The sequence below is a fragment of the Thamnophis sirtalis genome, unplaced genomic scaffold (genome assembly GCF_051295495.1).
Source record: "Thamnophis sirtalis isolate CommonGarterSnake01/CBP01778 unplaced genomic scaffold, rThaSir2_p1.2 scaffold_3, whole genome shotgun sequence".
Classification (NCBI taxonomy): domain Eukaryota; kingdom Metazoa; phylum Chordata; class Lepidosauria; order Squamata; family Natricidae; genus Thamnophis; species Thamnophis sirtalis.
The window spans coordinates 71,443,253-71,469,052 of NW_028261383.1; the positions used below are offsets into that span (position 1 = coordinate 71,443,253).

General features: G+C 37.5%; 1 protein-coding gene across 1 annotated transcript in view; it reads right to left on the minus strand.

Annotated features, from left to right (window-relative positions):
• Positions 1 to 25,800, minus strand: part of ATG7 (autophagy related 7) — a 99,304-nt gene that overhangs the window by 69,387 nt on the left and 4,117 nt on the right. The window contains exons 4-16 of the mRNA XM_087709116.1: positions 25,437 to 25,514; positions 23,999 to 24,115; positions 20,953 to 21,102; positions 20,256 to 20,344; positions 16,856 to 16,977; positions 15,368 to 15,458; positions 14,409 to 14,553; positions 12,281 to 12,439; positions 7,608 to 7,802; positions 5,654 to 5,857; positions 4,812 to 4,927; positions 4,526 to 4,601; positions 1,442 to 1,522 (exon numbers count right to left, since the gene is read on the minus strand). Coding sequence (XP_087565242.1) covers positions 1,442 to 1,522; positions 4,526 to 4,601; positions 4,812 to 4,927; positions 5,654 to 5,857; positions 7,608 to 7,802; positions 12,281 to 12,439; positions 14,409 to 14,553; positions 15,368 to 15,458; positions 16,856 to 16,977; positions 20,256 to 20,344; positions 20,953 to 21,102; positions 23,999 to 24,115; positions 25,437 to 25,514 — 1,623 coding nt within the window. The remainder of the gene's footprint in view (positions 1 to 1,441; positions 1,523 to 4,525; positions 4,602 to 4,811; positions 4,928 to 5,653; positions 5,858 to 7,607; positions 7,803 to 12,280; positions 12,440 to 14,408; positions 14,554 to 15,367; positions 15,459 to 16,855; positions 16,978 to 20,255; positions 20,345 to 20,952; positions 21,103 to 23,998; positions 24,116 to 25,436; positions 25,515 to 25,800) is intronic.

Sequence of the window (25,800 nt, forward strand, 5' to 3'; positions counted from 1 at the left end):
TCAACATTTCTGCTGTTAGGCAAGACAGTTGTTAAGTGAGTTTTGCTTGATTGTATGACCTTTTTTGCCACAGATGTTAAGCAAATCACTGTAGTTGTTAAGTTAGTAATATGGTTATTAAGTGAATCTGGTTTCCCCATGGATTTTGCTTGTCAGAAGATTGCAAAAATGATTGCATGAATAGTGCAACCATCATAAATACAATCCACTTTTGTTCATATGACTATGGGGATGCTGCAATGGTCGTTTTTTTCAGGGCTGTTGTAACTTTGAATGGTCAATAAACAAATGGTTATAACTCGAGGACTACCTGTAGTTGATGAGAAGGCATCCATCCACATGACCACTCTTTCTTTCATCAGCAAGTAAGAAAGGAAAATGCTATGGGATGGATTCTTTCTACTCATGCCTACCTTTACCAGAATGATAGTTTTGGCACAGTTGAATACCCGCTAATACAGAAGTGCAGTAATCTACCCACAAAATAACAACTGTCTTTAATTACAAGCAATACCAGACAACTGAAGGAACGTGGAAGAGGAACATATATTATCAAGCGGGACTTTAAGTCAGAGGAGGCATAATCGGTACACACATGGCATCTAAGTTTGGAATGAGATTTTGTCACAATAGATACTTTGAAAAATCTTCTTCTAGCAGATTGTGTTGAGTATGTCAAATATTTCTCTGAAAACATTAAATCAGGATCTAATCTGGGTCGGTCACCGGGACCACAGGTTTTGTCTGAGCTTTTAGACTTGTGCTAGAGCCCATTTTCAGGGAACTTGTGAGTGACAGCAGCAGAATTATTTTATTCTGCATAGAAATGATGAAAGACGATATCTTTCAGGACACTCTGTACCGATATAATCATTTCACACTTGTTGGCCGATACAATACAGTACAGTACAATACAATACAATACAATACAATACAATAGCAGAGTTGGAAGGGATCTTGGAGGTCTTCTAGTCCAACCCCCTGCCTAGGCAGAAAAATGGCTATCCAACATCTTCTTAAAGACTTCCAGTGTTGGGGCATTCACAACTTCTGGAGGCAAGTTGTTCCACTGATTAATTGTTCTAACTGTCAGGAAATTTCTCCTCAGTTCTAAGTTGCTTCTCTCCTTGATTAGTTTCCACCCACTTCTTGTCCTACCCTCAGGTGCCTTGGAGAATAGTTTGACTCTCTCTTCTTTGTGGCAAACCCCTGAGATATTGGAACACTGCTATCATGTCTCCCCTAGTCCTTCTTTTCATTAAACTAGACATACCCAGTTCCTGCAAACGTTCTTCCTATGTTTTAGTCTCCAGTCCCCTATACATTATATCTAAAATTGTATTTGCTAAAAAGGAGAGGAGAGCGAGAGAGAGAAGGAGGGAGGGAGGGAGGGGATGAGAATGAGAATACAGATACAAAAGAATACAGATACAAAACTTACCTTGGGTGAACAGGCAGTACACTTGTCAAACGCCAGACTGACAGGAAGAACATTATCAAATCTTGATAAAAAACCTCGGATCTGTCAAGACAAGAGGTATATAGCAGAATTTTGAAATCAGCCATATTGCCCTGGCTAAATTTCTCAGGTCCCATGTTATTCAGAAAATGCAGACAATATGTACAGATCTGATAATGAACAAAGGCCCTTTCTACAGAAACTGAGGGCATGGTTTTTCAGGTCGGATGATTGCATGTAGTGTGATTTCTCTGTAGACAGACACACAGCACCACCTGGAGTATAAACCTCTTGCAGAAAGGGAGTGAAGGAGCAGTAAGGGAAAATATTGTACAGACCTATCAGTTGCAGGCCCTACAATTTTATATGGTGATATAATACTGTCGCCTAATAAAGGATTCAATCTTTTTCAGTCCTTTCTAAATGGGTAAAATAGGAGCATCAATCAAGCAAATCCTTTCTCCTTGGTAACCACATTGTGGGGGAGAGGTGTCAAAAAGGTGGCCATAAATATGTGATCCAAGCTCTGGCCCCTCCCCTTTTGCAGGGCTTGCAAAAAAGAATCGGGAGTTTGATCATATGATTGTGATCACTATCTCAACTTTTATGGTTTGACTTCTGTGCATCTTTCAATTTTATTCTTACTTCCCCTATAAACTATGTAGTCTCATTAATTCTGTACAGTATTTCTACAGCATTTCTCGGAGTTATTGCTATGCTGATTTTGGTTCTGCTCTTGTTGGTACTGTTGGATTTAATTACAATTTGGACCTTCTTTTGATTTTAGCAATATACTGTACATTGCCCACAGCAGCAACCATGCGAGGTAGTAGCCATCTAATTAACCCTTGACCTACAAACACAATTGGGATTCGAACTTCTGTCATTAAGTGATCCGGTGGTTAAGTGAGTTGCATCCAATTTTAAGACACCCCCCCCTCTTTTTTACAAGATCATTAAGTAAATCATTGCAGTGATTCTGGCTTCCCTCATTGGTTGCTTGTCAGACGGTGGCTGGGAGCATCTCCAATGGTGATCATATGACACCAGGTTTGTGTCCAGGCTAAATACATGCTGGGTGCCAAGAATAACTGAAGCCAGTGGTTTGGAACATACAGCAAACTGAGTTACACAACTCAGTCAAACACATTTTAGCCCAGGATCCTATGTAAGGCAAAATTGATACTTAGATATGGATAAAGCCCTCTCACAATTATCAAACAGTGATATTATGCTTGCTCAAAAATAACCCCAACTAAGTTATACATGGCTTACTTCCTCCTAAGCACATCAAGGATTGTAACTTGCTAATAATAAACATACCATCAATTTATTTAGAATCTCAGGTTGCTTAAGTAAGGTATGCTGTCCTTTTCCTGCTTTCCTTAGTGGGAGAGCATGGCAGCCACTGTGTGACAGAGAAGGTCATGCTGTGACAATCAAAGAATGTAAAATAACTGCGCCAAAAACAACTCGCAAAAATAAAAGCATTAGGAAGTGCTAAGGAATAGGGACGTATTTTTTTTTTAAAAAAATGGCGCTATGCATTTGTATTTAAATTGGACACTTGCTGAGCATTCAAATAGTAATATTTTGAGGCACAACAGGAGACTTTTAAACAATAAGAATAAAATATAGTTATGAATGAAGAAGAGAGAGAGATAAAGTTGAGAGTTAATTAGATTATTGTGCACCATCTCTATTTCTCTTAATTCATACAAGCAAGAAAAACAAAAAGTTCTGAACCAAAAAATATCCATTCCCCCATCCTGTACCCACCCCCGGCATTAATCCTAAACAGATATGTTATCTACAAAGAGAACTTGGATAGCATTACATCTTCTTAGCTAACAGGAAACCAGTTGTTGACACAAATGTGTAGGGGGGGGGGAGGAGTGACTATACAGGATGAGATTTTTGTAATGTAATTAAACTTCATTTTGCAAGTGATTTTTGCAACAAAAATGACATTAATTTTACTGCTCAGAATTTTTCTTACAAGGGAAAGAGCATCAGGACTAATTTTACTTCATTTCCTTGTGCAACAAAGCAAAAACTTCATTTTCAAAATGTTAACAACACAATTAAACAACAACTCACGTTGTTGAGTAAAATAATTGTTAAAAAACAATTAAAATTCCCACAAAGTTCTGAAGTAAACCAATCATGCTTTCAAACATCAAGAGGAGTAGGATGTGAATAAGCAATGTGCTTGATGATGCAGGAGGAAGAATTAGCTATTAAACACAGGTAGCCCTTGAGTTACAACTACAATGGAGTCTGGGCATTGTGGCCATAAGTTGTGATGGTTGTAAAGTGGATTGGTCATGTACTTCACCTGATTTTATGTCCATTTTTACAGCAGTCATTAAGCGAAGCAACATTTCACTATGGTGGCAGTTTTGCTGAAAACTGGAAGTAAATGCTGGTTTTCAGCAAAAATGTGGTCATGTGATTGTGGGACATGGCAAATAGCTGTAAATGTGGCTATGTTGCCAAGCAACAATGGGAGAGGGGGGGCTGTTGGAACTTCAAATGCTCGCTGTGCCTCTGACTCTACATTTTTCTGCTAGTGAAAAAACAAACCAGGATCTTTAAGTTTCCTATCAGTGAAAAAGCACAGTTAAATATCGTAAGCAAGCTAGCCTTAACTGAGCTTTGAAACCGGCTTATTTTTGAAAATATATTCCAAAAGCAACAGGAAAAGGGCTCCTTATCAAGCTTTGGTTTAGAATGAAATTAGAAACTAGTCTCTGAGACAAAATAAAAGGGAAACAGGTATTTTCAAATGCCTATCCATTATTTGTAACCTTAGTACAAAGCTGACCTATTCCAAATGACCAACCTTTGGAATATATCTCTAGGTGTTCTTAAATTTAAATTGATTTCCCTTCTCAATTTATGTCATTCTGAACTCCTAACCTGAAGTCATGAATCACGATGTCTACAGTTTTTCAACCATTTCTCTACTCTTTTACTACTAGAGGGCTGCCCATTGCAGGGGTTTATAAAGCCACCTGATTTCAGGAATAATTTCACAGTTGTATGACTTTCCAATTTACTAACCTGATGAGGCACAAGCCCAAGAGAGGTGGGAGGTTCATTCATTCTGTCATCACTACTGCTTGCAACTGCATAGCCTCTAACAAAATGGAGGAGGAGAGAAAGAGAGGTAACTTTTTGTACAGAAGAGCTTGGCATTCATCATGTTTTGACTAAGTAAAATGTGGAATAAAATCCAAATCAATATTATTTGACTGATCTTCAGAACGGCAATGTTCCCCAAAAAGAAACGGTGCAATAAAATAAAACATTCTAAAATATGACTTCCTTTTCCACAATGATGGCTTACCCTTCTGGATGTTGCAAAATGGATACCATTAATTCGACAGCAAGTGCTCCTGCTATCATGGCTAATCCTGGTCGACTGACTGTACACTGTTGATCCAATGTCCGATCCTTGGTGGACTGCAAAGGAAGAGAACACATTAGGGTTTTTTTTTCCCTCTACATCTTTTCTTAAAAATAAAATACAGAATAGTGATTTTTGGTTCTCTTTCCAATTACCTGCTAATAATCCCACTAATAAAGAGTTGACATGAGAGGACCTTGGTGCTCTTAGAACTTGCTTGTTTTCTTCCAGACATCCCATTACCCAAACTGACATTTCATTACCCAAACAGACTGATGATATTACTTAGTTTGGGTAATGAAACATCTACCAGAAATCAAGCAAGCTCAGAGAGCACCAATAATCCCATTCCCTACTCTTAAATCCTTGTGTCTCTTTGTCTTTCAGGAAAAAAAAGCACTGATGCCAAAAAAACAGAATCCTCTTCCTTCTTCTGACAAGATAGCACTTCACAATGGAACTAGGAAAAGGGTCCTCCACTTTCTAGAGAAGATTTTAGGAATCAACAGTACTCTATAGAAGAGTTGGAATTGCTAAAAGGCTTCAATCCCTTTCTTTCTTTAGAAATATGCAGCTTTCTAGAATACTTTTCTTATGTCATTATAGTGGCATTAAGGAGGATGGCAGGGGTGGCTCTTTTTAAGTCACTTCTGAACCATATCACTAGAAGTCTTCCTATGGTGGGAAAAAACGATCAGATTTTTCTCACTATTATACTAATACAGAGGAGGAGAAAAAATAATCAAAGAACAGTCCTATCAATTTGCTTAAGCTCTACTTACATCTCCTGGTGCAACTACATCATTGCAGAAGTAGCAACCGAGTTTATAGCCAGGGATATTTGAAAAAAGTGATGATCCTAAAAGATCGACTGAGCCAGAAGAATTATTGCATGGAGAATCTCCAATTTCAGGATTCTTTGGTTTCTTTAGCCCATGTCTCATCACGACAAATGTGTCAAATCCCAAAGCAGCATTGATGACCAGCTGTGCAAATATTGAAAAGCAAAGAAAGTGATGTTCAAATTATACAGTAAGCAAAACGTTAAAAAATAAAAATGAGCAGCCAAGATTACATAAGTAAAGCTTGTCTTTCAAGTCAGATAGTCTCTTTACCATGTGTTCACCAAATCTACTTTGGAAGATTCCCTCATCCATTAGTGCAGTTTTGAAAAGGTTGCATAATATGGGGAGATGACAAGTATCATTAGATAAAGAAAATTAGTACTGTTTTAGTATATATAATGTAGTTAAAACATTTTCATCCTCCTCTTCAACTTAAAAACACCCACAACCAAGTTAAAATGCCAATACTTGATAAATATAAATACTAAACTGACCATCAATCAGATTTAGTTAGATTATGAGTATAAACTTCCTCCATGGGAATTTATTTATTATGGGTCTGCTAGAATGAGTAGTAGTGGAAGCTACAGAAAGAAAGGCCCAAATTCAAAATAAGGAAATTCTTGACTACAAGAAACATTAAGCAATGGAACTGCCTGATATCTGGAATGCTGAGCTCTCCATTATTAGAGATTTTCAAACAAAGGTTGGGCAGTTTCAGGATTCCCGCCCTGAGCGGGGGTTGGATTACAAAATTTCAAGGCCTCTTCTTACTTTACAATTCCATGGCTCTGTAACTTTTTACAGTTCAGGTAGGAGGAACTGCTGAAAAGCAGAGGCCAATAACCTAGAATAGCAGAATATTCATTTCAGTGTTGAAATTATGAAGTGAATCCATATTTATTGCTGAATGGAATTCATATACTTTACAAATATTTATTAGGGCAATGATAAAATAATTTAAAAAATATTAAAACAATATTTTTTTTCAAAAAATCCAAAAAGTATTAATAGCCTTTCTGAAAAAGCCATCAAAAAATAGCATTTTCAATCATTCTTTTTAAACTTTCAAAATACATGGAAGTAGGAAAATGGAATTAAGGTTTTCAACTTCATCCCTCATTTACTTGTCTTAAGTTCATCAACCTAATATTCAGTCTAAACTTCAATGAAGAACACTGTATGCCAGTAAATATACAGGTGAAACTCGAAAAATTAGAATATCATGTAAAAGTTCATTTATTTCAGTAATGCAGCTTAAAAGGTGCAACTAATATATGAGATAAGACCCATTACATGCAAAGTAAGATAGTTCAAGCCGTAATTTGTCATAATTGTGATGGTGGATTTGGGGTTTTCATGAGCTGTATGCCATAATCATCACAATTATGACAAATCACGGCTTGAACTATCTTGCTTTGCATGTAATGAGTCTTATCTCATATATTAGTTTCACCTTTTAAGTTGTATTACTGAAATAAAGGAATTTTTGCATGATATTCTAATTTTTCGAGTTTCACCTGTAAAAAAATAAACTCTATAACTGTTTTTCTTCCTTAACCACTTAGAAGATGTGTGGACTTCAACCCCCCAGAATTCCCTGATCAGTATGCTGACTGAAGAAGTTTGTTAGTGGAATCCCTACATCACAGATGTCAAGCTCGCAGTGTCATGTGATGTTTTTCTACTTTGTTTTCCCCTTCACAGAGCTGGGGTGGTCGTGATGCATACTTCCCATGGGTCACCAGTTTTACACCCCTCCCCTACAATTTCAAGTTGCCAAGATTGAAAAACACTGTTCAGTACACTTAGTGAAAATGTTTTCAAAAAATCATTGTCAACCCACCCCCTCCCATTTTAGTACTGCCTGTGGGAAATGTACATGTGATACCTTTCTCTTGCTGGCTGAGACGACAGCAGGAAGCCATCGACTTTCCCTGGTGTCCATTAGCAAAAAGATGACATCATGACCATCAATCAGCTTTTCCAGCTGAGCCACATCCTTTTGCGCTTGCTGCAAGGTTGTTTCAGAAAAATTCACAGGGTGACCTGGCATTGGGATGCTCATGTTAAAACCTTCAGCCTTCTAAAAGAAACACAACAAAGGAGAAGGATACACAGACTCATCACAAGGCAAGCAAAAGGATTTTGAAGGCCAAGACAAAAATATGCAGCACCCTCAAAACTCTTTCCATCCCATTCTTTTTTTTGTTTTGTTTTAAGGCAGAATAATTATTGCATATGATTGAGAAAATAAGTGTTATCTCCAGCCACATTTAGAATCATTGTTGAGTCAGAGTCATGCTCACTTCAATCTTAAGCAGCTGTTACAGAAAACACTCCAGTTGTAGCAGACTAAGGCATTGGTTAAACAGACTGTATAAATGGAAATAGAGGTCACTTTTTGGAAAAAGAAACATAAACAATACTTGAGGTCTTATACTAATGGAAAAATGAATTGTATCTGTTCCTTGAGCTGCACACCTGCCTTATGGAGAGATAATGCACAACTGACTGTGCCTTGCCAAAACAAACAAACCTCTCACAATGTAAACATTTCCATTCACTTTAAAGGCTTCAGTTCTCCCAGCCTATTATTAATCTGCCCAGATAATGCTGTCCTATAATATAGACAAATTATAAGGGCATCACATTTTCCCCTTGTAGAATAGGAATTATAGCTACAGGAAAGGTGTGTTAATGTTGGATTGTGCAGACAGTAAGCAGGCTAGTACCACAGGTATCCCTCCCTCCCTCCCTTCTCCTCTGCAGTCATTTTGAATATAGCAATAGCAATAGCAGTAGACTTATATACCGCTTCATAGGCCTTTCAGGCCTCTCTAAGCGGTTTACAGAGAGTCAGCATATTGCCCCCAACAATCTGGGTCCTCATTTTACCCACCTCGGAAGGATGGAAGGCTGAGTCAACCCTGAGCCGGTGAGATTTGAACCGCTGACCTGCTGATCTAGCAGTAGCCTGCAGTGCTGCATTTTAACCACTGCGCCACCTTGGCTCTGCAAGAATGGTCTGCAAGGTAGTTCATCATCCAGCATATACCTACAGGTGAAACTCAAAATATTAGAATATCGTGCAAAAATTCATTTATTTCAGTAATGCAACTTAAAAGGTGAAACTAATATATGAGATAAGACTCATTACATGCAAAGAAAGATAGTTCAAGCCGTGATTTGTTACAATTGTGATGATTATGGCGTACAGCTCATGAAAACCCCAAATCCACCATCTCAGAAAATTAGAATATTACATGCAATCAATAAAACAAGGATTGTACATAGAACAATATTGGACCTCTGAAAAGTATAAGCATGCATATGTACTCAGTACTTGGTTTCGGCCCCTTTTGCAGCAATTACTGCCTCAATGCGGCGTGGCATGGAAGCTATCAGCCTGTGGCACTGCTGAGGTGTTATGGAAGACCAGGATGCTTCAATAGCGGCCTTCAGCTCTTCTGCATTGTTCGGTCTCATGTTTCTCATCTTTCTCTTGGCAATGCCCCATAGATTCTCTATGGGGTTCAGGTCAGATGAGTTTGCCAATCAAGCACAATAATCCCACAGTCATTGAACCAGGTTTTGGTGCTTTTGGCAGTGTGGGCAGCTGGAAAATGAAGTCAGCATCCCCATAAAGCTCGTCTGCAGAAGAAAGCATGAAGTGCTCCAAAATCTCCTGGTAGATGGCTGCGTTGACCCTGGTCTTAATGAAGCACAATGGTCCAAAGTCTTGTTGCTGAGTGGTCCAAAGTCCTCTTTTCTGATGAGAGCAACTTTTGCCAAAAGCACCAAAACCTGGTTCAATGACTGTGGGATTACTGTGCTTGATTGGCCTCTCCATTCTTCCTCCATACTCTGGGTCCTTGGTTTCCAAATGAGATGCAAAAGTTGCTCTCATCAGAAAAGAGGACTTTGGACCACTGAGCAACAAGACTTTGGGCCACTGTGCTTCATTAAGACTAGGGTCAATGCAGCCGTCTACCAGGAGATTTTGGAGCACTTCATGCTTTCTTCCGAAGACGAGCTTTATGGGGATGCTGACTTCATTTTTCAGCTGCCTACATTGCCAAAAGCACCAAAACCTGGTTCACTGACCGTGGGATTTCTGTGCTTGATTGGCCAGCAAACTCACCTAACCTGAACCCCATAGAAAATCTAAAGATGAGAGACATTGGACCAAACAATGCAGAAGAGCTGAAGGCCGCAATTGAAGCATCCTGGTCTTCCATAACACCTCAGCAGTGCCACAGGCTGATAGCTTCCATGCCACGCCACATTGAGGCAGCAGTTGCTGCAAAAGGGCCCCAAACCAAGTACTGAGTACATATGCATGCTTATCCGATATTGTTCTATGTACAATCCTTGTTTTATTGATTGCATGTAATATTCTAATTTTCTGAGATGGTGGATTTGGGGTTTTTATGAGCTGTACGCCATAATCATCACAATTATGACAAATCACGACTTGAACTATCTTGCTTTGCATATAATGAGTCTTATCTCATATATTAGTTTCACCTTTTAAGTTGCATTACTGAAGTAAATGAACTTTTGCACAATATTCTAATTTTTCGAGTTTCACCTGTACTACAGAACCTAAAATGATTTCAGATTCATCTGCCTTCCTCATGAACATATATGGAGAATTTCCCACTTCCTGCAAGTAACGCTAATAAAGTATTGAAGCAAAGAAGAGATATTTCTATTTAATGTCTACTTAATAATTGCCAATCAAGCCCAAAAAGAAAACAAGGAAGAATGATTTCATATAGCAATGCAGAAGTGGGTACTACCAACCCCAAAAGCTTGAATTAATAGTATCACTTTTTTCTGGATTCAACTTAAGAGAACCTCAAAGGAAAACTATAGCTGTAGAAAATACATAGCTTTCCCACTTATTTTTATAGCCAAAGTAGAATAGCGGCAAAAATATGGTGAAAATGTGATTTCCTGAAAAATAATATTTTAAAAAGGCATATATAACCAGGCATTTCTAATTATTTACTTGATATGAAATGCATGTGCAAATGTAACATGGCATATTATTTCAGAAATGAAAACATTTTAATGTTCTGATGCTAAAGCAGACAGTATATTAAAGAGAAAGATGACACAACCTGAAACACAGCCCAGAATTGTTGAAGAACACATAAAATACACAGCTCAGAAAGCAAGCCCTGGAGCTTCCTGGCCAACAGATGGCAGAAGAAAAAAGTTTCCAAATTCAGTCAATACAACAATCTAACAGTAGCATGAAATGATGTCATGTTTTCATTAAGCCAAGATGTTTACACTCAACTGGCATTTGTGGAAGATGCTCATTGAAAAGGAATTCTGAAAACCAAACTCTGCACGGCCCTTTCAATCTATGTCACCAAAGCATTCAAAGATTCAGGCTTCTATTTTATAGCTTCCTTTGCTGCATGATTTCCCAAGTTCACCTTCCTATTGTAGCTCCTGCCTCTCAGCTTAACTCTTTGCTAAAACCTCCTCCTGCACGGAAGAGATAAGGACTTCTCCTTGCAGGAAATCCCTCCCATTCATGCTCCTTGTACAGCAGGGATGTCCAACCTTGGCAACTTTAAGACCTGCGGATTTTAACTCCAGTATGGTTGGCTGGGGAATTCTAGGACTCAAAAGTCCACAGATCTTAAAAGTTGTCAAGGTTAGATAATTTTGATGTACAGCATGCATCCACTTTCTTCAAAATTAGCAACATTGTACTCTACGCATTTTAATTGCAAGATGTATGCATGAACTGTACTAATGAACTGAGCAGCATCTACCTTGTGAAGCATTCAAACCAAATCATTCTTAACCTACGTATAGCTGTCATAAGTGGAAAAAGAAGGTACTAATTTACCTTATATTACTCTGATAAACTGATTATATTAAGAAAAGTAACATTATCAAGAAGTGAATACAAAGAAAATGGAAAGGATGGTATATAAAGTCATCCTTTTGCCATCTTCATTTTCCTCCTCCATTATGGAATAACCAATTTCCCAAAAGTCTTTGTTTGCTAGCAAAAATGTTGATGTTCAACTGATTTTTACAAGCAATCCTTACAAGATTGCAGCTTAGTTCTGCACAATTATTGCCATTTCCTACTATATTATTTTTTCATTTTTGTTTTATTTCATTTTATTTTTATCAGATGCCTGTATCTGTATCATTTTATTTTACTGGTCTGTGTTAATTCTTACTTGGTCTCAGACATTAAATAGAGAACATCATTGTTCTTCTTTTTGTTATTATCGTCGTCATTATTCTTTCATGTGCACTTTGTCTCATCCTTGAGCAAAAAGGTAAACGGCTGATTTATCACCAGTTCCAAAATAAATCTGCTTCTACACCTCCTTTTTGTTTTGGGTTTGCAAAATGCAACTTTAAATGCAGTTTCTCTTTACTGTAAAAATCTGTCAGTCATTAAATCACAGCAATTATTTCTTGTGGTTTAGTTCTTTTTTGAAGAACAAACATAAGAGTAATCTTTGGCTTTGGTTCAAGCACATATGAGTTTTGATCATTAAATCATATTCATTTACTCACCACTCCAGGGAATATTTTTTGAAGTCTCTCTGCTGCTGCAACTGCTTTGGACTTTCCACCCTCAAGGCAATCTTCAAATTCATAGAGTGGTTGACGCACAGGGTTTGAATAAGAGATATTTGCATTGTCCACAAATGTAATCTTCCTGACTCCCCATCCCTGAAGAAAAAGGTACCCAACATAACTAATTACTTAAATACTGAAAAAATTGTAGCTTACTCAACACTGGCTATTCCCAGGACTGAGAATCAGAGTAAGAGAGCGGGATATCAGCTGCGAAGGAGAATATGTTGTCATGCTGCCTTCCTTATTGTATCATTTACATACTGCTAAGGAGTATCTGAAACACAATTGGCCAAATTAATCATAATTCCTTTCTTCATCTACCTGGCCTATTGATATCAGCATTGTTTGTAGCCTCGTGATTGAGGACTTCTCATGTAATATTGCTTTTAATGGCATGACAGCAGACAAAGTAAAACTGCAGTTATTTCAATTTCAAACAATTTCAAACCTTTATTGTCAGAGTACAACGTGTGTACAATCAGATTGGCTGAGTCTCCCTTCGTGCACCCCTCCAACACAATACAATTCACAGCGAAAAACAAACAAAAAATTCCTAACCCGGTGAATCCTGCTAACATAGACCCAGTAGAATTGCACCATGAGAACTTATTGCACGTTGTGCCAGCTCCACAAATCAATCCTACTATAACATCAGACAAGGTAAAACTGCAGTTATATTGCTTTGACAATGACTGAATGAACCAAAAAACAGATAAAAGGAGACCAGATGGGTTTCAGGGCACTTCTTTCAATTGTTGGCGACTCTGAAAGGAATTTACTTTCATATTGTCAAAATCAATATTCTAAAAATCTACTGCAAACAAAACAATACAGAATTAAGTGTGTCTTTTATTTTTATTCTGGTCATCAACCAAAACAACACCATAACATTCAATGATAAACTATGGAGATTCTCAGTCATCCAGGTCATGTTGACTCCGAGCTGCTTTTTCAAGAGGTAACTGGACTTTCTGTTTTTTCATTGAAGACGTTTTGCTCCAAGAAGTATCTTGGATGATAAGTCAAACGTCTTCAAAGAAAAACCAGAAAGTCCAGTTGCCTCTTGAGAAAGCACTTTTGGGACAACCATGACCTGGATGACTGAGAATCTCCATAGACATCCAATGATAAAATCATAGCCATCCATTGTGATAGAAGCACAACCTATATAGTATATGAAAAATGTAGGTTACTTACATTTTAAAATCATGCTGCCAATATCATTAAAATTACAGGTAGTCCTCAATTTTCAATCATTTGATTAGTAACCATCTGAAGTTACAATGGCACTGAAAAAAGTGACTTATGACCATTTTTCACATTTCCGACCATGGCAGCATGCCCATAATCAGTTGATCTAAAATTCAGACACTTGGCAACTGGTTGTCAAGTTGTAGTGTCCTGGAGTCATATAATCACTTTTTGCAAACTTCTGACAAGCAGAGTCAATGGAGAAGCCAGAATCACTAAATAACCATGTTAACAATTTAACAACTGTAGCGATTCACTTAAATGTGGCAAGAAAGGTTGCAAAATGGAGCAAAACTCACTTAACAACTGTCTTGCTTAGCGTGGAAATTTTGGGCTCAATTGTGGTCGTAAGTGGAGGGCTACCTATATTATGCTATACAGTATCATACTAAAATCATGATACCAACATCATTAAGACTCTAAGATTTAAAATGAAAAAAAATGAGAATGGTGCACCATAGTTTTATAGAAAACTACAAAATAAATATAAAAAAATAATTAATAGCTAACTCTGTGTCACTAAAATTTACAAGTAGAATGATATTGCAACTGTAAAAATTATAATATTATGATATAAAATAAAGTAGCAAAATGACAGTAACAAAAATACATTTATACAACTGTTCTAGTGTGTTATATTTCTCTCATTCTGATGCTTTATTTAAGCACTAAGTCATACAATTTAGTACACTAGAGAAACATCAGCTTACAGACACAGTTTTTTCCTTCAAATTAGGGAAATATTAAAAACATTAAGAGTTCCTTCCAAACTGAGAAATATTAAGAACAGCAGATTATCTTTAGTACTTGCCATCAGAGTTCTGGCTACAGTGCAACCCAATGTACCAGCTCCAAGAAGAAGACATTTTGCAGATACAACTTTATCCAGATCAAGAGTAGGTACTAACCGCCAGCACATCAATTTAAGGTTAAGATCCACAGATGACTCTGCTAGCCTGAATATGAAATTTTTAAAAAAATGTTATATTAAATGAAGTTTTATCTCCAAATAGAAAAAACTGAATGCATAATTTACTTTAACACTCCCAGCTAAATAATAATTATTCATATTGGTATTCAGGACCCCAGGCAAATACTTCCTCTTAAAAGTGAAAAATCATAGTATAAGGGCTATGTATTAATCCAAAGACCTACTCAAAGGAATATTATCAATTAAGGAATCCATAGTTACTAATGCGTCTGCATTTTTAAAGGTTCATGCCAAAATATTAATATTACACCAGTGCTCTACAATGAGATTAGCTGTAAAATTCATAGCTAGTTTTTCTAAGCAGATGTATACATGAAAGTATATGCACTGTCACATTATATTATTTATAACATTTTCCCTCAATGTCGGGTCTTTTTCTACAACACTGTCCTAATAGAAACAAGAGAATGAGCACATTTAAAAAAAAAACTGTTTTTAAATAAGACCCCAAGTATCTAATATGACATTTGAATTTTTATTCACATTTCACCTGACTTTATTTCTCAACAAGACATAAATAGCATAGAATTCTTTATTGGCCAAGTGTGATTGGACACACAAGGAATTTGTCTTTGGTGCATATGCTCTCAGTGTACATAAAAAGACAAGATACATTCGTATGTAACACTCTAAACAGATGACTGGGGAAAATGCTCCAAGACAAAAGGAAATTGTGAATTAATTTTCTATTTAACAATATGATGTATCCATACTTCCAATAGTGCATCATATCTTTTAGAGTGAAAACTAATTTTATCAAGATTTATAATGATATATACCTTTTGGGGTCCATGCATTCACTTAAATTCACCATCCTTGGGCCCATACACCCCTTTTGATTTTTTTCCCATCCAACAGCTTTGGGACAATCTGTTGAACGAGAGAGGAATTGTGTTTAAAAGCATGTTTTCTAAGAGAGGAGGAAAAAACAACCTGATCCTATATAACTACAAGTTGTTGATAATACAAACATGAGTTATTGGAGTTATTACTGAAATTGTCATCAAAGCTGCATCAATCCATCCAATCCAAAGAAGCTGCTGGAAGTTTGTTCAATTGGATAACGTTCAGTGGACTGGGCTGTGATTCGACAAGAAAACTGCTGAGGTTTGACCAGGCAGTCACAAGAAATCAAGACTGTCTTGAACGCATGCACGTGGGTGCATGCGTGCGCGCACACACACACAGGTCTATAACGGACATCTCTTTTAAATGAGGCAAAAACGTACCCAATACTGAGACATTTCATTGAGGGCCACATCAGGGTTGTTTTTGACCTCGAGGGGGGTAGGGGGGGCATGGCCAGCATAAGTGTGGCCAGCGTGAAGTCATTCATTGAGGTTCTGTTTCTAGCCATGACAGCCTCCTGCAGCCCTCTGCCAGTGAAAACGGAGCCCCCCCCTGAGCTCCGTTTTCACTGGCAGAGGCACGCAGACCACTCCTTCATTATTTCCAAGGCAGGCCCACAGGCCAGATTCAGCCCGCACACCTTGAGTTTTACACCCCTGAATTAGGAAAACACCATAAGAAGAAAAAAGTACACAAGATGGAAAGCCTACTCAAATGCAGCCATTTTGGAAGAAGTAATCCTGTATGTCACCATCAGCCACATCTTTGAAGTTATTCTCAAAGATTTTATATGATAAACAGACAGGATGGGCAAATGCACGTCAAAGGACAGACTAATTTAGATCTAGGATCTTTTGAATGTTAAATGTAATAGTTAGCATAATGTAATAATTATCTTGGTCATAAAATAGATTATATATTGACAACATAAGTACTACTTAATTGTATTCTTGAAGCATACAGAGCTAAATGATGAGTTCAGATGGAAGTGAATAAGCAGAACATTGCCTTTTTTGGACAACGTAGCATAACAAAAGACGTAACTATTAAATGAAACAGAATTATGAATTTGAAACTAGAAATGTTTTAGTAATTAAACACGTCAATCGTTGAATTACTGATTAAGACTCATGATTAAGAGCTCCAATTCTGGAGCCTATGATGACAATAGAAGCATAGACAACTGGCAGGAACAGAGAAAACTCAAAATTGGCATAAGATGAAATGGATCTTTCTTAGTTAGTAAAACATCTTTCTAAAGATATTTTACTAACTAAGGCTGAAGCAGGCCTCTATTTACAGAAATAGAAGCACTTTTATTTCTTCTCTCTTCAGGAATTACCAAATAACCCCGCCTATCACACTCCACAAGCAGCAACAAAATCCATCATAAAACATTTATCTTTCAGAAGGGTTACCTGAACTGCTTGTCAGCTGTGGAAGCTTTACTTCAAAAAGAATGCTGTGGGAAATGTCTCTGGCTCCCTGCATGGTCCGGTCTCGGAAGCAGAGCACTTCAACAGACTGAAGGATGCCTCCCCTGTCAGGAGCGAAAATTCTGTAAAAGTAGCGGCTCCAGTACCCCAGGAAAATTACAGGCAATCTCTTAACATGATATCAGAACAACTTAAAAAAAAACTAGTATGTTTCAATAGTCAAACAACTCAGCAATTTCAAACTCATTTGCTAGCTCAAAATTTATTCAGTTTATCTGAGGAAGACAAATGCAGGTAGCCGTTGACTTACAACAGTTCGTTTAGTGAATGTTCGAAGTTACAATAACACTGAAAAGAGTGACTTCTGATCGTTTTTCATACTTATGCCCATTGCAACCTCCCTACAGACCAGAGGTGGGTTTCTGCTGGTTCACCCTGTATCGGGCGAACTGCTAGTGACGTCAGCGGGAGGCTCCATCCACCTGCATGGATGCTTCTGCAAATGCACAGAAACACGAGTGAACTGGTAGTAAAATCAATTGAAACCCACCACTGCTACAGAAACGTGATCAAAATTCAGGCGCTTGGCAACTGATTCATATTTATGATGGTTGCGCTGTCCCAGGGTCATGTGATCTCCTTTTGTGACCTTCCAACAAGCAAAGTCAATGAGGAAGCCAGAATGGGTTTAGAACCATGATAACAACCTAACAACTGTAGTGATTAACTTAACAAATGTGGCAAAAAAGGTCATAAAATGGGGCAGAACTCACTTAACAAATTCCTGTCTTAGTAACATAGATTTCGGGATCAATTTTGGTCATAAGTTGAAGACTACCTGTACTAGACAACAATGATTTTGTTTCCTGAAAACTTTTGAGTGTATTTTATAGACGTTTGGCTGTTAATCATAAAAATAACTGTAATTTTAACATATCACATACCGTTTTATAGAGATTTCCTATTTTTACATAATGACAATATGTACCCTTCAGCTTGTTGGTTATGCTGCACTCACAAAAGAAACATATGAAAACATGGAACTGTTGATGAAGCAGATCCAATACACTAAATACATCTGAAATATCTGTGGAGATATACGAATGGGATGGTTCACCGACAAAAGGGCGACCGACAAAAACGCGCCCGACTAAACCGCGAGTTCTAAACCGTGAATTCTAAACCACGCCGATGAATGAGCGCTGAAGCACGCCAACAACAGCGCACCAACAGAAGCACGCTCTAAACCTAACCCTAACCCTAACTCTAAACCTAACCCTAAACCTAACCCTTACCTTAACTTAAATCGTGCTTCTGTTTGCGCGCTGCTGTCTGTGCGCTGTTGTCGGCGTGTTGATGACATCACGGTTTTGTCACTGCGGTTTTGTCAGCATGCTTTTGTCATGCGCGCATTTGACAGGTCACGGAATGGGATAGCCATGCAGGAGAGTCAGGTTATATTAAAAATAAATGACCACTCTGAAGAATTTGGTTCCAGGGTAAAAAAGCACAGCACTTGAGCCACTTGTTGACCCAACAAAGATATTTTTGCCTCCATTTCACATAAACCTCAGACTAACTTTTGGGGGGGGGGGGTGTTGAAAGCAGTGACCAAGGAAAGTGAAGGTTTTGTCATTCAACCACATGTTTCCAAGAATCCCTGATGCCATGATTAAGGAAGGCATTTCTGTTGGTCCACAGATCAGATATGTCATCAGTAATAAGCGGTTCAAAGATATGTTAGTGGGGCCAGAGAAAATGGTCTGGAAAACATTTAAGGATATCATTGAGATTTTTTTCTTGGCAACTACAGAGTACCAAACTGCATTCAATTGGTTGACAACTTGTTTCAGCATACGAGACCATGAAGTGCAACATGTCACAGATTTATATTCCAAATTCACACTTGGGACTTCTTTCCCAAAAAATCTAGTTCTGGTCAGTAATGAACATGGTGAAAAGTTTCACCAGGACATAACCATAATGGAAAAACAGTTATCAGGGCAACTAGAATCCATCAATCCTGGAACTCATTCAGGGTATTGGAAACATCTAGGGACTTTGGAGGTCTTCCAGTCCAACCCCCTGCCTAGACAGGAAACCCTACACTATTTCAGACAAATGGTTATCCAACATCTTCTTAAAAACTTCCAGTGTTGGAGCATTCACAACTTCTGGAGGCAAGTTGTTCCACTGATTAATTGTTCTAACTGTCAGGAAATTTCTCCTCAGTTCTAAGTTGCTTCTCTCCTTGATTAGTTTCCACCCATTGCTTCTTGTTCTACCCTCAGGTGCCTTGGAGAATAGTTTGACTCCCTCTACTTTGTGGCAACCCCTGAAATATTGGAACACTGATATTATGTCTCCCGTTGTCCTTTTTTTCATTAAACTAGACATACCCAGTTCCTGCAACCGTTCTTCACATGTTTTAGCCTCCAGTCCCCTAATCATCTTTGTTGCTCTTCTCTGCACTCTTTCTAAAGTCTCCACATCTTTTTTACATTGTGGCGACCAAAACTGAATGCACTTTTAATCACATGTGATTAAATGCATTACAGTCAATAAAATATAGTATCATATTTCTTAAGATTCCTATGTGATACAGTTATTCTAACATTATATTTGTGTTCAGTTTGAAGGGGTCTATCATAATCACCAAAAGTGTTTCAGGAAAGCAAAAACAAAAATTAATTGTTGAGTGAAATTAGATTGTTACCTTACAATCTATTCATTTAACCAACATGTTGTGCGGGATATTACACAGCAAGAATTTTTGGAACAGCAGATACCTAGGAATTGACCATGCGAACATGGAATCTGAGAAAATTTCTTCCTTAAATGGTAAGTGCCTAGCATAAGCCAGTTTCTGATGGTAACTAAGGTCCTTATTTAAATTCTGCCGAGGCTTTGATCTGCTTTAGATGAGTCATTAAGGCAAACCAGAACATGAACTAGGGATTGTGTAGAGAGGATTGTGTAGCTCAGTATTAGCTTTTGGTTACAAAAAACACATTGGCCCCAGAGGTTTGGATAGTTGCTACTGTAAGATACTTTCAAAAAACAAATCAAAGGTTCCCCCCCCCCCGAAGGACATTTAATACTTAGCTTACACAAATACCACTTCTTATACACCAGTTTTTTTTAAATATATTTGAAATTGTTATTTATATTATTTTAATGCATATTTCTGGACTTTGCTGTTTCCCACCCCAGAGTCCTTTAGTATTGGGGTAAGCTATAATATTTATACTGTAATAGATGCTGTCTAATCCTATACTGAAAAATAAGCTCTACCAAATTTACTGCGATTAACTTCACAGTGCATGTTTAGGATTGCAACCATGGAAAAACCATGTTCAAGGCTTCACCTAATAATAAATACCATCTGTGCGCTGCAAGGATCAACATATTTCTCAGTGGCCATCCTGGATATTGGATGAAATTACAGGGGTCATAAACACCAAATGTCACCTGCGAAGGAAAAGAAAACATAAGACTATTATTTGTTAACACTGATAGTCCAAAAGTTGCTAATTGTATGTATGTATAGATAAACCAGACTAGAGTATTAATCTACAAAAGACCCAAATTAAGTGAATAGAACAATTTCTTCACATATTACCCAGTAACCACATCGTACATTTCCAAGCAAGCAAATTAACCCTAGCAAAAATCCAGAGAATGGCACAAATTTACCTAATTAATTTCCATTTGTGAAATTGGCCTGAGGAAATTCTAAGTGATATGGTCATATAACCTATTCATCCTTTTCTGCATTGCCTAAAACCCTTCCAATCAATCTTTAAGCAGTATATTTGTGATTAGAAAGCTAAAACCCAATAAATCCAAGGTATCCACATTTGACTTAGCTAAAACCTAAAACCCAAGAACAATAAATTCAGAATTCAGCGAAATCTTTTATTTTCAAAATCATAACTTCTTACAGACTCCTTTTTCAAATATCCACCCAATTTTACTCTCTTTCCTCTATCCCCTCATTAAGAATGGAATGCTCTAGAAATTATGGGAATGTTAATTTCAGTGCTCTGTATTTTGCTCATCTGTGTTTTTTTTTTTACCTTCTCCTGTTGATCAGAAAAAAAGTCATCCCAGTTCCTAAGTAAGGATACGTGGACTGAATCTTCATGGCATTTAATTAAAAAATAAGGCAGGGCTGTAAGACCTTCTTTCTGGCAAAGTTGATCATATGAATTCTGGAGGGCTTCAGTCTGAAAAAAGACAAGAGACAATTAACTCAGTTTCCTTTACACTAAAATATTCCTGCATTTGTTCACTTAGAGAACTCAGAGGCTAAAAATCAACTTAAACTACTAGTAATAATTTAAAAAAAAGATTAACTGAAAAGGTAAAACTAATCAGCAAAAGAAAATGCAAAAGAAAATAATACTCATTACAGCTCAGAATAAAAAAACAAAAGCCAATGTAAAGCATTTTTTTTTAAAAAAAACCCATTAAGATGAAAATGTTTGAAGAGCAAGAAGCAGTTGGGATACCTCAAGACCACCAACTCCCCTGGTGGGCTTATTAATATCAATATCAGAGCTGATATTGACCTTAAACAGGAAACAGGCCTTAAAGCTACAGAGTAAGTTAAGGCAAATGAAGCAGCACTGCAGAGGGCTCACAACATTCATTCTTTCAGATGTTGCCAAAGTTCAGCTCCCAGGAGAGCATCTGCATCTTCCAATATGCCAAACCTAATTAGCAAACTGTAGCAGTATTTTGCATCTTAAATTCCATGTAGATGATTTCCAGTGCTGTGATGACTAAAGTGGGCGGCCTTGATGGACAGAGGAAAGAACCACTACCAAAGCAACAATCAGATAAACAATGCTTAAGAGCAGGCCAAGAAAGTGGGTTATGAAAACACCTCAGGCACTTTCCCTCTTCTTAATTCTCCTGAAGATAAATAAGGCAAGCAAGGGAAGCATATTCACATTTGCAAAATTGGTTACTACTAACAGAAGTATCTTTAGGTCTGAATGGTATCTGTTTCTCATTTAGGTCTATCTTATTCATCTAATAAGTACTGAGAAGAGTGAACAGAGTTTAACTATCCAGACGGTCTAGAACAGGGGTGTCAAACTCATGTCATCACAGTGGCATCATGTGACATATAGGGAGTTTTTTCCCCTTTGCTAAACTGGGCGTGGCCAGCGCAGGACACATCTGGCCCGGGAGTTTGACAGCCCTGGTCTAGAAGCAGATACAAACAAGAGGTTTGTGAGCTGCTCACCTGGAACTGTGGGTGCTCCAATTTTAGAAAAGCCCTTGGAAACAGGCTATAAAACCGCCCCACCTCCATTTACCCAATGCATTTCTTTACCCTTTAAAGAATCCCAAACCTTTTTAAAAATGGCAACCAGAGGTTTTTAAAAAAAAGCTGGATTGGGGAATTTAAGAATCAGAAAACAAATCTTACTTCTAGAGCCGGCTCCCACCCAAAAATGGAAGAGAGAAAAAAAACCAGCCCTGCCTTGCGTAATGAGGTCAAGCAAGCAACTAGCCTCCTGTGGCGCTTTAAGAATGTCAAGAGACCAATCTGCCATCTCAATTATTAATCACCAATTATATTATCTAATTTATATTACCCCAGATATTGAACTGCCACCAGGAATCACTTGCTGTTTGTAGCACTGAGTAACGTTAACCTTTTTCAAGAAAATAAATTCTGCAGAACCGTTGTATTAGATGTGTGTTATAAAATCCCTGCAAATGGTCAAACAGGTCGTTCTTCAGATTTACAAGCCTTGTGAGAGAAAATCCTATTTTCACACTGGAAATGATTTTTTACAGTTAGGATTCAATTAAAAAAAAAAAAGAACTGTCCCATGAGTACAGCTTCTCCTCCTCTGAAATGCTGGCAGCTCTTGAGATACCACGTAATGCACAGTGGGTTGCCAACACCAAAAACAGGGAAGAGGAAAAAGTCTTCTTTATAACTCAAGAATTTACTTGATCACTCAAACTTGGCCTATGTCCAGCTACTGCTTTCTAATTTTATGTAATTACTATGTAGATACTATCATATTTATAGCTTAGAGATAGACTATTCCTTTTGGCTCTTATTCACACCTGGTCAGGTTGTTTAATAGATGTATTTTAATTTTATCTCAAATTTTATATACTAGTATCTTGAGGTACAGGAAAACCTTTGGCCATGAGCGCTTCTGACCACGACCAAATCGGGTTCCGACCAAAAAATTCACAAAAGTTTTCAATCTGGTCACAAACACATATTCAAGTGGTGATCAAACACGGCCGCGGCCAATTTCCCCTTCCGCACCATTTTTTTTGGAAGCGCCAAACAACAGTGACCTCATGTGGCCACTGCATTAATTTTGGTTAGGTTTTGGGTCACGACCAAATCGGGTTGCGACCAAAGTTATGGAATGAATGATGGTCATGACCAGATATATAGGCGCTTACAGATGGACATACTTCTTGTACAGGTCTAAGACTATGATAAACTAAATGACTGTTTTCTTTATGGGTCAGGTTCAGCTGCTCCCAATTTAAGGAGACTTTGATCAGGCTAACAGTCACATTCTGAGCTATGAGAATTTTACAAATTTCAACTCTACTGAATTTAGGGACAGAAACCCATTTTATACCTTTACACCCTAACTTTATGAGCAACAGAGCAAAAACAGAGAACATGAAAAACAAATAGCATTAAAAATCTCACAAGACCCTGTGATAAAAGAAGAAGATTATGCCTACAACTCCCAATGGGGACAAAGATCACAATTTCTGTTAAACATTTCTTCCAGGAAAAAAACCAGCCAGAAATAACAGTTCACTGAAGTAGAAGAGAAGTGTCTGTGTAGCATATTTTGTTAGGATACAGTCTTATAATGGAGATATCTCTCTTGAAAAAGCCTTTTCTAAGTACCCATTTAACCCTGTCAGTCACTGAAATAATGAAGAGAGTTTCGAAAACTGATTCCCCATTTCATCCAGGCAGAGGTGGATATAAAAATCCATACAGCACTATTTACCGTGTTTGCGCTTAGTAATGATGTAATACATTATTTGATGTTCTATCTTATGAAAAGTACTATGTGTGCTAGGCTACTATAGCTGTGTAATGTTTTCAATTACCTGAGCTGGAGAGAACTTTGTATTCAGAGGCACTGGCTGTTTAACCAAAGGGATACCTTCTGGGACATACAATGCAGGATAACAAAACCAGTAATAGAAACGGTATCTTTTTAGATCCTAGGGGAGAAATTATATAAATACTTCAGAACTTGGTATTAACCTGGAAAGAGTAATTTGATCGAATTCTTACACTTTGAATCAAAGGAAAATAGACTTCTTTCAACATCAGAAATGGCTCCCAGCTTCTTAACCATCATCCTCAATGAATCCAAATACTTCAATAGAATCTCAAGAGATTGGTTTATATTCTAGGCCAGTGTTTCTCAACCTTAGCAACTTGAAGATGTCTGGCCTTCAACTCCCAGAATTCCCCTGGCTGGGGAATTCTGGGAGTTGAAGTCCGGACATCTTCAAGTTGCCAAAGTTGAGAAACACTGTTCTAGGCTTTTTATGGAATTCTCAGCCTTGCACATCTTTTCACCATCTCTTTAAAATGTTCACATGGCTTGTGAGACAGCCATGTGAATATTCTTCTGTAATTGCCATTTATTGTCATTTATTACATGCCTTTAATCTCCAGAATGGCATACTACCCATCACATGCATATTTTTTCTTATGCAAGCATATTCTCCCCCTTACTCCCCATTTGCAAAATACTATTGAATATAATAGTGTGAGAAATGGTATACAATAGTCCTCACTTACCAACCATTCATTAAGCAACTGTTCAAAGTTACAACAGGGCTGAAAAAATACTTTTACAGCCCATTTATGACTTTCATAACATCTACCAGTCATTTGATCGCTATTATGATCAGTACACAGTGTCCTGTACCAGACCTTTCTATTTTTTTTATTTCTCCCCTTCCCTTGGAGAGCAGAGAGATTGGAGAAAAAGAGATTTCAAGAGAGTAAGTCGTTTTCCTGTCTATACATTGAAAGCAATGTGATCATATTGAGAGAAGAGAGATTGTCTACAAAAATAAATTGCTTTTTTCTGCCGCTCACTCTTGCAGAGGGATTGGAGAGAATGGGATTTCAAAAAGATAACCTGTTTGCATTGCTGCAATATGGTCACATTACTTCTGATGTGTACAAGACAGAAAGTAAGCACTCAAATATTCCAAAGGGCTGAAAAGTGACTAAGAGGCAAACAAAAGTTAAAGATGTGAAACTGACTAGTTCTGTTTATTTCCAGGTGGAAAGCACAGACCTAGTCGTGAGATTTCCCACTTAGAAGCTGTTTCACTCAGCAGCAGTGATGCTTATCCCAATTAGGGTTGTTAAACAAAAACAACCTGTAAATGTATTTTCCAATAGATTGGACTTTGTGGATGGCAGATGCATGGTCCAATAACTGGGATACAGTGATAACAGTATTAGTATTGTTTATAACTATGGAGCATTTGGCATCTTTTTTCGTACAATTTAACTTACTGCAAATGTTAAGAGAAGAAATCTGTTCAATAAAACAGGATTTTTAATGGCATCCCCCGTTGTTATTGCATCCCATATCTATGGGGAGAGAGAAAAAATAGAATCATCCAGGATATTAGTGACTAATTTCATGGCTGTTGAACAAAATATGCTACATATTTCATGGATTTATTGCAACAAAATTTAATTTGGTTTAATCTTGTGTGTAAACTAGTGTGCAAGTATAATTATAAAGTGGAAAATATTGAATAAACACAAAAATTCCACTGATCTCACTATTATCAAATCACATTAAGCAATCCATCTGATTTACACAAAAAATTCTCCAAAGGAGGACAAGATCAACAACATATTTTGTAGACAG